Consider the following 12,917-nt stretch of genomic DNA (forward strand, 5'->3'; position numbering starts at 1 on the left):
GCTTACCAATATGTCTGTCTTCTTCAAGGTTAAATTTTCTGTGAGGGCTTTAAAGTGGGTCGAGTTTTTTATATAGGAAGGGGACCTTCCGGTGAGGGGGATCAGAGAGTTGGCCAGCTGTTTAGATAGTCTACAGCAAGTTGCATTGGTAGCATCTACTATAGGCCTGAGTGGGGAATTGGGTTTGCGGATTTTTGGTAAACCGTATATTCGGGGAAGACGGGAGCGGAAAGGTTTAAGTTTTTTCGTGACATCAGGGGGCCAGGAAGATACTTTTTTGAGTAAAATTTTTAATTTCTTAACTTGTGTTTTTGTGGGGTCGTGTTCTAGCGAGATGTAGGTAGTGCGATCGCGGAGGATAATGTTCATTTTACGATTATATTCACTGGTATTAAGAACGACTGTGACATTACCCTTATCCGCTCTGGTGATGACGATACTTTTTTCTTTACGTAGTTTCAGGAGAGCCATGCGTTGGGCATATGATAAATTACTTTTTGGCGGCGAAGAATGCGCGAGGATGTTGGCTACGTCAAGTCTATGTTGTTAGCTATCTCCGACGGTAAGCGACGGATTCCACGTTCGATGTTCACCATTACGTCATGCACTGGCACTTCCTTTGGAGCGACGGCAAAATTACGGCCGAGGCAAAGGGTGCTGACGGCATCGTCGTTGAGCCTTTTGGAAGGGAGGTTTATTACTGTCTGGAGCGGTTGAATTTGTGGTTGTGGTTTGTTTTTCACAAGGTTGCTATATTTCTTGATGTGTTTATTTTTTATTTTTTGGAATTCTCTCTGTGCGGAAGTTTCCAAAATGCCAGAGAGAATCGACCAAAGTTCAGGTTAAGAACGGTGGAGAGCTCTGAATGTAAGGAGCCAATGGCGGCGTTCGACATTGCGAGGGTAGCACGTGTAGAGGCGATTTGCTCGCGGAGTAATGCCTGGCTGGCACGGTTATATATACGAAGTACTTTTCTGGAATGGAAATCATCATCATCATCAAATTCCTGCCATGTACCCTCAAGGGGTGTACAGGATATGACAGTACTACATGAAAAAATTACATCATTACTAACTTCCTATCTACAATTTTCCTCCAAATCAGTCTGTTACTTGTCAAGACTCCAACATTATCAGATCTTATATTTCTATCGTCTAAGGCACTTTGTACCGTATCAATCCACCTATATCTTGGTCTTCCTCTGGGTCATTTTCCTGCCAACCTGGCAGAGAACACTTGTTTTGCTAATCTTTCCTTTCCCATTCTATTTAAGTGACCATACCATCTGAGATTAGCTCTGCCAAATCATTCCTGGATGCTGACAATGTCAAGTTCTTTCCTAATATCCTCATTTTTAATATGATATTGCCATTGATGCCATCTGTTCACGCCTCTAATCTTTCTCAGGACTCTCATATCTGTGGTCTCTAGTCTTTGGTCAAGTGTTTTACTTCTGACCCAGCTCTCAGATCCATAAGTTAAAATTGGTTTGAACACAGTCTTGTATACAGCTAATTTAGTGTTCTGACTAATTTCTTTCTTATTCCATATGAATTTATTCAATTGACTTCCCATGATACCAGCTTTGCTGATTCTGTTGTCTATTTCTATATTTAGTTTACCATCTTCAGTAAAAATTGTGCCTAAGTAGCTGAAATGTTTTACTTGTTCCACAGGTTCTCCATTCACAACACAGTTGACATTTTCAATGATTCTGCCTATTTTCATTGTCTTTGTCTTTTTATTGCTGACCTTCATACCATATCTATTACAACAGCTATTCAATTTAGTCAGAGAATCTTGCAGACTTGTAGCGGATTTATTTAGAAGTATAACATCATCCGTATAAAGCAAAGAGCTGACATTAACATCTCCAATTTTGATATCAGATTTAATACCACATTCCTTCATAATGTGATCCATATAGATAATGAATAACAGAGGGGATAATGTACATCCTTGTCTCACACCAGATTTAACATTAAACCATCTTCCTGTACTTCCTTCAATTCTAACTGCTGACTCACAACTCAAATAAAGACTAAGTATTGCTTGATATAATGCCCCATTGACACCATATAACTGCAGCGTATTGAATAGCTTCTCTCTTGGCACCTTGTCATATGCCTTTTCCAAATCGACAAAACTTAAATACAGATCTTTGTTATATTCCCATGCTTTCTCGACTATTTGTCGTAAAGTGAAGATCTGATCCTGACAGCCTCTATTTGGCCTGAATCCAGCTTGTTCTTCACCAAGCTTTTCTTCCACAATTCTTCTCAACTGTTTCTCAAGTATACTTGCATAGATCTTGCCAGGGACACTCAGTAGGGAAATACCTCTGTAATTCTCACATTCAGTTTTATTTCCCTTTTTATATATGGGTACTATGAGAGCTCTACTCCAATCATCGGGAATTCGTCCCTCTGTCCAGGCTTTCTGAACTATGCAGTGCAGCCACTGTAAGACTCTTATACCACCATATTTCAGCATTTCTGGTCGAATATCATCTACTCCTGCTGCCTTTCCACATTTCAAGCCTTTGATGGCTTTTTCTACTTCAAGTATGGATATGTATTCCTGACTGCATGCCTGGTCAGTGTTTTTTATCACTGTGCTGTCATCACTGCTTGTTTCATTTAGCAGTTTTTTAAAGTAATTACTCCATACTTCAAGGATATCTTTTTCTCCTGTTTTCATTTCACCTTTATCATCTCTAATTCCTTTTACAGCACTCTTTCCTCCATTCCTAAGCTTCTTCAACAACCTCCAGAATATTTTGCCACCTTCTTGATATTTATTTTCTATATTCTTGCCAAAGTCCTCCCATGACTTTTGTTTAGCTAGTTTTACACACTGTTTAGCTTTCTTACATTTGTCTCTGTATTCTGTAAGAATAAAAGCTGACTTATTTGCCAGGAACTTTTGATATGCTTTCTTCTTTTCCTTCACTGCCTCTTTAACTTCCTGTGTCCACCAGGGAGTTCTGATTTTTTTATCCTTGCACACAACACCACATGCCTCTCTGGCAGAATCAATCAATGTTTCCTTCAGAGTTTGCCACTGAATCTCCAAGGTTTGATTCCTGTTCTCAAACTCTTTCATTTTCTTTTCAATAATATTTCTGTATTTTAGTCTACAGTTCACATCTGAGAGCTGCTCAACTTTTATTCGCTTTAAAACTTTCTTACATGTTATTCTTTTCAATGTGAAATTCAATTTTATCCTGCTCAAGACTAAATAGTGATCACTTCCAATTTCAAATCCTCTGTACACTCTGGTGTTCTGCACCAGGGAGAAAACATCACTATCAACAATAACATAGTCAATGAGACTTTTCTTATTCCTAGCCTCTTCTCTCCATGTGAATTTGTGCACAATTTTATGTTGGAACATGGTGTTAGTAATAACCAGTCCATGTCCTGAGCAGAAATCCAACAGATATTTGCCATTATTATTAGCTTTGCTCTTTTCTCCAAATTTTCCCAAAATATTTTTGTATGTCTCACAATCATTTCCTACTCTACTATTTAGATCCCCAACAAGGACCAACTTTTCCTTTTTCATTGTGTCAGTTGCTTTTTCTAAACCCTCAAAAAATTCCTCCACTTCTACCTTAGTAGAACCTTCTGTGTGACCATAGGCACAAATAAGTCTCATTGTCCAGTTCCCCATTCTCATATTTGCCCACATTACTCTACTTGAGACTGACTGCCATTCAAGAAGATTATTCGTCGTATTTTGTGTTGAATACTATGGCTACTCCTTCTTTTCCTTGATTGTCATTGCCTGAATATAACAGTTTGTATTTATTGTTCAGAAAGATCTCACCAGTTTTGGTCTTTTTTGTTTCAGTCACCCCTATTATGTCGATCTGGTACTTATCTAATTCCTCAGCTAGCTCCATTTCTTTGCCATTCAGGCTTCTTACGTTGATAGTACCGATCTTTAACTCTGGTGATGTTGAGTTGGGGTTTGTTTTCAGATTTGTTCCAGTAGCTGACTTTTCGCTGTTCGCCCTGGTTCCCTGGCGAAAACAACGGGGGCCTTGTTTAACCGGGCGACGCCCCAGCCGGCATGAAATTTTGTCATGTTGTACCATCATTTTTTATTTTGGTTTAACCAATAAGAATACAATTTGGTCGGCGAAATCCCAAATTGCCAGCCCATCCTCGTTCGTTCAGTATCAAAGTAGATACCCAACAGGGTGCACCACGAGAAGGTGAGGATTGGACATTAGGTCAGAAGCCCTGGTCGGTTCTCCGCATTCCTTTAAAGGCTATGTGGAGGTCTCCTCTCAGTTATACAGCTTTGACCCTTAAGCACCCCTGGAATGGAAATTGATCTTCATTTTAACGCAGTTTGGTATCACTCTTGTATCTGACATCGTTTTAAAAGGCTAGCCTATTTAGTTGCCTAGATAGTCGTAGTATTTTTTTTTTTTTTTTTGACTTACCGTATTGCTTGGATTTGCATGCTAGTTCTTCTCCATGGATGATTAGAATACGTGTGTAGAGGCTTAAGTGCTGTGAGGACATTATGTTGGAGGTTTAATGGATTTTTTACAACACTCAAAAATAATTAAAATAGAATTTAATACTTCCTATATTTCGTCCTAGTCACTAGGACATCTACGGGGATTACAAAAACAATTAATGTAACATATACACAAATAACAAACAATACTAAGCCCAACCACGTGGGTGACACTAAAGTCCTATCTAGGTAGAGCGCCCTCTAAGGGCAGTAGTAGGTGGCCTGGAATGTAAGGTGGGAACTCTGGTGATGAGTGTTTCCCAAATCTTCGGAAGCTTAATGCAACCATATTTATTGAGATTTGGTTGGTTTTTGAGAGCTGCTGCTGCTGCTTCTAAGAAAAGTCTCTTAGAAGAGACTTTTCTTAGAAGTCTCTTCTAAGAAAGACTTAGAAGAGACTTCTAAGTCTTTCTTAGAAGACTTCTAAGAAAGACTTAGAAGTTTTTCTAAGTTTGAGATTTGGTTGGTTTTTGAGAGCTGCTGCTGCTGCTTCTAAGAAAAGTCTCTCTTTCTTGAATTTGCTGTGGTGGAGCATGGTGGTTACATTTCTTCCATGATACCCTGTGGGTGGTGTCCAAAACATGGTCAGCCAAGCCTGAATGGCCATAGTTGTGTTTGAAGATGTAAGACTTGTGTTCCTCTAGCCGGATGGATGCTGATCTGCCTGTCTGTCCAAAGTACGCCAGCTTACAGGAACAGGGTACTTTGTAAACTCCAGGCAGAGAGAGAGGAGGGAGCTGATCTTTCGTAGAACGGATAAGGGTAGCCAGTTTGCGGTGGGGCTTATATGCTGTGTGTAGATTGTGGAATGCCAATTCCAATGTCGAATAGATAATGATGGTTGGGAAGGTGTCATGGGAAAATATGGTTTTGGAGAAAGAAATGAACAAGGTGAAAAACAGAAACCAAAACAGACCATAATTAAAGATGAAAAAGGCAAAGTATTGATGAATAAAGATAAAATTGTACAGCGGTGGACAAGATACTGTAGTGAGTTATATGAAGAAAAACTAGATTTAGATAGCATTGAGAACTGATTGAAGAATTGAAGCTGATATCACCACCAGGTAATGAGTATGATGTAGACATTTTAAGAGGAAAGGTAGAAAAAGCAATAGGAAGGCTAAAATACAACAAGAGTCCTGGTAATGATAACATCATTGGAGAAATGATTAAATATGGTGGAGAAAGTATGGTTACAGAAATGAACTGACTATGTAATATGGTAATGAAAGAAGAGAAAATGCCAGAAGAGTGGTTGAAATCAATATTAGTGACATTATACAAGAAAGGAAATAAGCTAGAATGTAAAAATTATAGAACAATTGCTTTGACGAGTTACATTGGTAAGGTGATGATGATATTGAAAGAAAGATTGAGGACACATTTTTTTGAAGACGAAAAAGCAGGATTTAGGAAAGATAGAAGCACAATTCAACAGATTTTGACAATTCGGTTAATAGCAGAAAAAGCTAGGAGAAAAAACAAAAACATATATATCTGCTTTGTTGATTTTCAGAAAGCATTTGACAATATCAACCAGAAAGTGACATTAGCTGTGTAGCAGCTAATGCCAGAAGAGTGGGTGAAATCAATATTAGTGGCATTATACAAGAAAGGAAATAAGCTAGAATGTAAAAATTACAGAACAATTGCTTTGACGAGTTACCTTGGTAAGGTGATGATGATATTGACAGAAAGACTGAGGACACATTTAGAAGCATGCCTTGAAGACGAAGCAGGATTTAGGAAAGATAGAAGCACAATTCAACAGAATTTGACAATTGTGGTTAATAGCATAAAAAGCCAGGAGAAAAAACAAAAGCATATATACCTGCTTTGTTGATTTTCAGAAGGCATTTGATAATATCAACCAGAAAGTGACATTAGCTGTGCTAGAATCCTATGGAATTGATAAAAAACTAATAGCTATATTAAGAGATGTTTACAAGAATGCAGTTGCAGCAGTTAGAATAGGTGATGATTTGGGGAAATTGTTTAAAACAAGCAGAGGTACTAGACAGCTGGACTCAATATCACCGAGCATTTTCATCGCACATTAGAAAGAACAATGAATAAAATGAAGGAAAATACAAAAGGAATATTGGTACATGGGATGAGAATTAAGAATCTGAGATTTGCAGATGATATTGTTATAATGGAAGAAGAAGAAAGAGAACTACAAAAAAGACTCAAACTGTTAAATGAGAAAGGAAAGAGATTTGAACTTGTTACGAACTTGGAAAAAACAAAGATAATGGTATTTGGTGAGAAGAACGTGAAAAAAAGACACAAGTGGATGGAACTGATATAATAAATGTAGAACATTTGAAAGAACTTGTTACAGGAAGATTCTAAGAATAGGATGAGTACAGAAAATCACAAATGAAGAGCTCTATCAGAAGATACAACCAAAGGAGAATCTAATACAGAAGATTATAAAATGGAAGCTGCAATTATTTGAACACATCTGCAGAATGAGTGAGGACCAGAAGATAAAGATATTCACATTTGGTATTACGGATGGTATAAACAGAAGAGGTAGACCATACAGAGAATGGATATAACTAAAAGAATAGTTAACAAGAATAAACTAAAAGAATAGCTATATACAGTTCATAATTCAAGAGATCTTACTGCATCTCTTGGATGAAATAAGATCTTGGTGTTCAACTGCTTTGTTTCACTAGCAGTGAAACACCAAGAGATGCAGTTAGCAATGATGGCATAAAAAAAAAACAGTTTACTACACTACTGTGATTGCTTGCTGTCCTCCCCCCCCCCCCTACACACACCATTTCTGCTATATGTACAGTAATAAGATTCAACAACTGCTTCCTTTACAGTTGAACTGCTGAACACAAGCCTGCTATTCCTATTCGTCTTTCATAATGTCTACCATAATTCTCCATCCGAAAACACATATGTTTAAGCAAAGGGTGGGAGGTGTTTGAAGAAAGGGATAATCATATCGAGCTGCCTAGTTGGCCAAGAAATTAGCATATCCACTCTCTAACCAACAGACTGTGGGTTCAAATCTCTCCATGGATATGGATGTTTTGAATAGGTGATCAACAAATTTCATTGCCATGGTATGAGACACACAACCTACTCACTAGTGGCCTTTAAAATGTCTTTAACTCATTGGTAGGATTTCCAGATTATATAACATTAAGCCCACCTGCAGTGCTAATACAAATGTACTAAAAGTTAAAAGGGTATGATTCATATAAAAAAATATATATATTAACAGTTACAAGCAAGTTGAGAACATGCAGTGACTAACTCATCTTTTAAATGATGAACTGAATACACTACTTCTAGGGCAAAAGTCAGCAACAGTAAACAGAATAAATAATTACTATAACACACACACACACACACACACACACACACACACACACACACACACACACACACACACACACACACACACACACACACACAAAATATTTAATTCAAAATTAAGAACTTGCCCGAACTTTAGGATCATCTTTTAAACAAAGACCTGGAAATTTCTCTCTTTTGATTTCCAATTCAGTTTTCTTCACATTTTCTTTTACTTCAGCTTCTGGCAACACTTTCTTCTTGGGTTGCATATGCTGAATGATACGCAGCAAATTAGCCGTAAAAAATTCCTAAATTAAGAAAAATTTACATTAGAAGTGGTGTAGTATAACAATGAAATATATATTGACAAGCTACAAATAACAGGGCCAAACATTTTATTCAGTTTTAAATGTCTACGGATATATACAACCCATGCTAAAGACAACAGAACATTAATACATTATACTTGCAAGTTCAATTAGGCTATAATAATTCTTTAAGAGATATCATTTGATTGTGGTTTAGATTATTGAGCAACCGAGACTGAATGCTGTTACCATTACTACTACAAAACAAATGTATTATGTATGTAAATGTTCTTAAGACAATGTCTATTTTACAAGAATAAAAACCCGAGTTTCATGAGAGGAAAACCCCACATATGTATGAAACCAATCAGCAGAACTTTCATTTGAAAAAAAATTTCAAGGTTCCAGCATTCTGAGGTAGGATTTAAGTCCAGTTCTCAAAAAAAGTATGCATCTTCCAAACTACAGAAAACTGCAATTTAATAATGTAATGACATTTAAAGTACTATATTTGCCTAAAGAATTTTTCTCATTATATAATGTGGTCAATCAAGCTTTGAGAGGGAAAATTTTTTATTAATCTTTCATATTCTCAAAATAGTATATAAATACACTAAAATCACTACATAAAAAGTGTTAAAGAGGGACACAAATGTAAGAACTTTTTTGAATTTCAGGTGTTTTAAGTATATCATCACTTATAAGAAAAACAAGAAACCTCAATTTTACAATTCATTAAAATTATATTATAACAACATTCCAGATAAAGTTTAATGTAAAATGTTCCTTAAATTTATGCTTCTTTATTGTATTTATCTTTAGATTTTGTATTTATTTAGTCAGAGACCAAAGCAAGTAAAACATGAAGTTTATAGTTGTTGGAAGTTTTTCCACTTGGTTATACTATAAATTAAAGATACCAAGTACATAATTTCTTGGTATCTTTAATTTATAATGAAGTTTACACATTTTAAAAATGTGAATTTCGTCCATAAAAGGATCAAAAAGGTTGAACGTTAATACTATGGATGGTTTAAAGGTTAGATAATTCTGAAAGCCTGCTCTACAGACTATATGGAACTTTTTTTCTTTTCTTTTTTTTCCTGAGCCACTTCAAGAACTAATCTCTCATGCTTAACTGCACTTTGGTAGAAACTAGTGACCATACATGATGTCTCGCAGCCATATCCAAGAACAATGCTTATCATGAAATACCTTGTTCTCATTCCAGACATGAAATGGAAAAGCTCCACTTATATGCCATGGATCATTTTCACATACTGCTGACACTGTCACTTATTTGTATATGATACCAAGCATCGCTTTTAACATATTTTACTTGATTTGTTATACTTTTTCTTTCCTCCCCAAGTTATCACAATTGTTTTTTGTTCCTTAATTTATGAAAAAGAGTGTACGTTAATACTATGCATTAGATAATCCTAGACACCTCTGCTCTTGACCAAACTGAACTTTTTCAAGCCATTTCAGTTTCCAATAATTTCAATGACTAGTCTCACACCAGTCAATGAATTTCATCTACCATGTAATAAACATCTATGTCACAGTGAGATTCAAAACATGTAGCCTGTAGATGCTATTTCTTCTAGCAAACCAACTGGACTACCACTGTGTAATGAAGTAGGATATGAAACATATTTGTTGGTATATAAAACTTTCTGTTAATGTATGTGTATAAAGCAAAATTTATAACTGTATACTTTCATTTAGGTATGAAACAGGAGATCAAGACAAACAAAAGTGAGTTCCTCATTATGGATGCATTCTTGTAACATTAATTTAATCTCAATGGATTTAGGAAAATAAGCTAGACTATGACTTTTAAGATGGCAAGCAATTTGGAGAAAACTAAAAAAGATTATGTAACACTGGATTTTTGATGAAAAACTAATATGTAATACATCATAGCTAAACTTTGACTCATTTTTATGAGTCATCATGTGAAGGACCAGGCTGTGGCTCTTCTGGTGTAACCTTTGATTTTTGATAAAAATGTCCAATGTGCGTTGCTTATTGCTCTTCTTCTTTTCATCATAAATTTGTTTATAGCAAGCAAATGCATCATGTACTTTCCTTTCTACTAATACGTAGCGGTTAACATTGGAGTCCATGTCTTCAACCATTTTGAGAACATCACTAACTGCAAAGAACATTTCTGCAAGACCTTTCACTGTGAATTGTTTAACTATCTCTCCTAGTTTCTCTTTTTTCCTCTTCCTTTTCTCGTTCTTCTTCTTCTGCAACATATTGTTCCTCCAGTTCGACCAATTCTTCGTTGGTGAACTCTTCAGGGGCACTTTCCATGAGTTGAACTATGTTTGTCATCATTCACTTTGAGATTCAGATTGTTTGCCAGGCCCACTATTTCTTCACTCAATTTACAAAGGTCTTCATTTTTTTCAAAACTTCCAAAATCGTGTACAAATCTTTTTAATGTCTTTTTCCATATGCCATTCATACATTGAGAGATCACTTTGCCCCAAACTAGAGCAATATTTTTAATAGCATGATAAATATTGAATGGTTTCCAGAATTGCATGAGAATCTGGTCGTTTCCTTCAGTAGCAGAAATGGCTTGTGAAAAAGTTCTCCGTAGATAATAAGTCTGAAACACTACAAGAACTCCCCGATCCATTGTTTGGATCACTGAAGTAGTGTTTGGAGAGAGAAACTGAATTTGGTGACCTTGAACTTGGTGAAGATCACCGATATAAGATGGATGACCTGGAGCATTATCTAGAATTAATAAAATTTTAAATTCTACATTTTCTTTCACACGATAGCTTTCCATTTCACTCGCATAATGACTCGGCAAACAATTTTTGAGTCATTCAACTTCTTATATCTCTGCTAATGAACTGGAAGAGTAGGCTTCCTAATGTGCCATATCACGAATGATTTCAGTTTATATCCAGCCACACTGTTATGTCCCTATCTTACGATTTTTGTTTGTTTGTTTTACAAACTGCCTTCGTCTATATTCTCCTAACTTCTACTTTCAAAACATCACCAAAGTTTCTACTAATATCTGAGCTACTGTTCCCCGTAGTATCCCTAGTATTTGTATTTTAACTGCGCCCTTTGGGATATTTAGTTTAAGATATTTAGTACATAAACAGAGAAAGGAACTCAAATATCTGAAAGTGCTACTATTGCAGTCGTGACACTATTTCTTGTTACTCAACATTAATTCCTTAAGCTTCCCATTTCTTAACATTAATTCCCCGCGTGGTTAGGCTCGAATGTTTCTAAGCAGTGCATTGGATATAGCAATATCAGACAACTTTCTTCATCATTAAACAAAAGGTTTATTATTTCTCTAAACATGGTACATATCAAACACTCAACTAAATTACTTACACACTAAAATTAGCTTAATACAAGTAGTTGGGCTATGATTCGACAAAAGTCACTACGATCATGCCGCCACAAAATTTCATACAAAACATGAATTCACTTAACATGGAATAATTAGATCACCACACATTATTAGGTTATTCAACTTCAAGTATACTAACAAAACCATTAGCTACTCTAGCACATACTTATGACAATTCCGATTCTCTACACATCACACTAGGCATTCAAATTCCTCAGGCTACTTGGTTACTCAATTCGCACTAATCTAATTCAATATTAACAAAACCATTTACTTCATTAACACACAACTATGTCATTAACTTTCCTTTTACAAAGTAGTAGGCACTCAAGATTCTTAGGACAATTAAATATTCACAAATTATCAACACTAGCTAGTTTACTTTTAACACTCTCTATCAAGTTCTAAAGTCCTATTATAATATCTCCCTAATCACTTTAGCAGTTCCATATTATGCCAATGGTACCTATCACAAACAACTTTTAGTTAACATAAGACAAAGTTCACAATACCTTTCTTTAGCTTCACTTACGGGCCTTTACCTTCTACTGAACGGACTTGCTTGCATAACCTCTTTGCAATTCAGGGCTGTATGAACATCTGCGCCGCCGGCTGTACTATCCGAAAAGAGGACATCGATATTTTCACAGCTTCCTATGATTCTTTGGTATATTTCGTTTTCTACATAGGAATACGGGAATAGCTTTCCCGCTCACCTTCGATTCCTTGTTGTGGCATGAGGATATAAGCCATATCTCTCCACTCAGGAACACCGTGAAGTCCACTAGAAAACCAAACTAAAGCCCCAAGAGAGCCTACTCCTCGAAAAAAACCAAAAAGCCACAAGGAGGGGGTTACCAACCCTTTTATAGCTGCTCCCCTTACGGCGCTCTTTCTTACTTCCTATTCCCACCTCCTACTAGTTTTCCATCTGTCTACCAATTAGGTAGCATTTGGCCGCCATACGTCATTTTGATCGGCAACTCGTAACGAAGTTTCTATCCGGGTATAGGCCCTAAGCGATATTCCATTATTTCTCTTGTTAGCCTCTATCTTAACCCCCTTTCAAACCTTTTCTCAGAATTCTACTTAATGCTTAATCTGTAGCCTCTTACATAGTGTAATTCATGACTCATTCTTTTATACTTATGGACTTAACTCTTTCTTTCTTAATCGCATTACTATATTAATTCTTAGTTAGCTATTTATTTAATACAAATTCCTTGTTTAGTCATAATACATCTTAATACATTCTTTTCTTTTGTTATTTTGACTAAACAATAGACCTTTACATTTTACTCAATTTATACTGGATGCAAGAATATTAAATAATTCTTTTCATG

The 12,917-nt window shown here is 36.1% G+C and overlaps 1 protein-coding gene across 2 annotated transcripts in view; it reads right to left on the minus strand.

The window, feature by feature from the left end:
• The window catches only part of pea (ATP-dependent RNA helicase pea), a 319,525-nt gene that overhangs the window by 288,915 nt on the left and 17,693 nt on the right, over nt 1-12,917 (minus strand). For both annotated transcript variants that reach the window (XM_090402685.1, XM_090402684.1), the window contains exon 4: nt 8,013-8,174. In XM_090402685.1, coding sequence (XP_090258811.1) covers nt 8,013-8,174 — 162 coding nt within the window. The remainder of the gene's footprint in view (nt 1-8,012; nt 8,175-12,917) is intronic.

The sequence above is a fragment of the Typopeltis vanoorti genome, chromosome 13 (assembly GCF_054136105.1).
Source record: "Typopeltis vanoorti isolate ZY-2024b chromosome 13, IOZ_Tvanoo_1.0, whole genome shotgun sequence".
Classification (NCBI taxonomy): domain Eukaryota; kingdom Metazoa; phylum Arthropoda; class Arachnida; order Uropygi; family Thelyphonidae; genus Typopeltis; species Typopeltis vanoorti.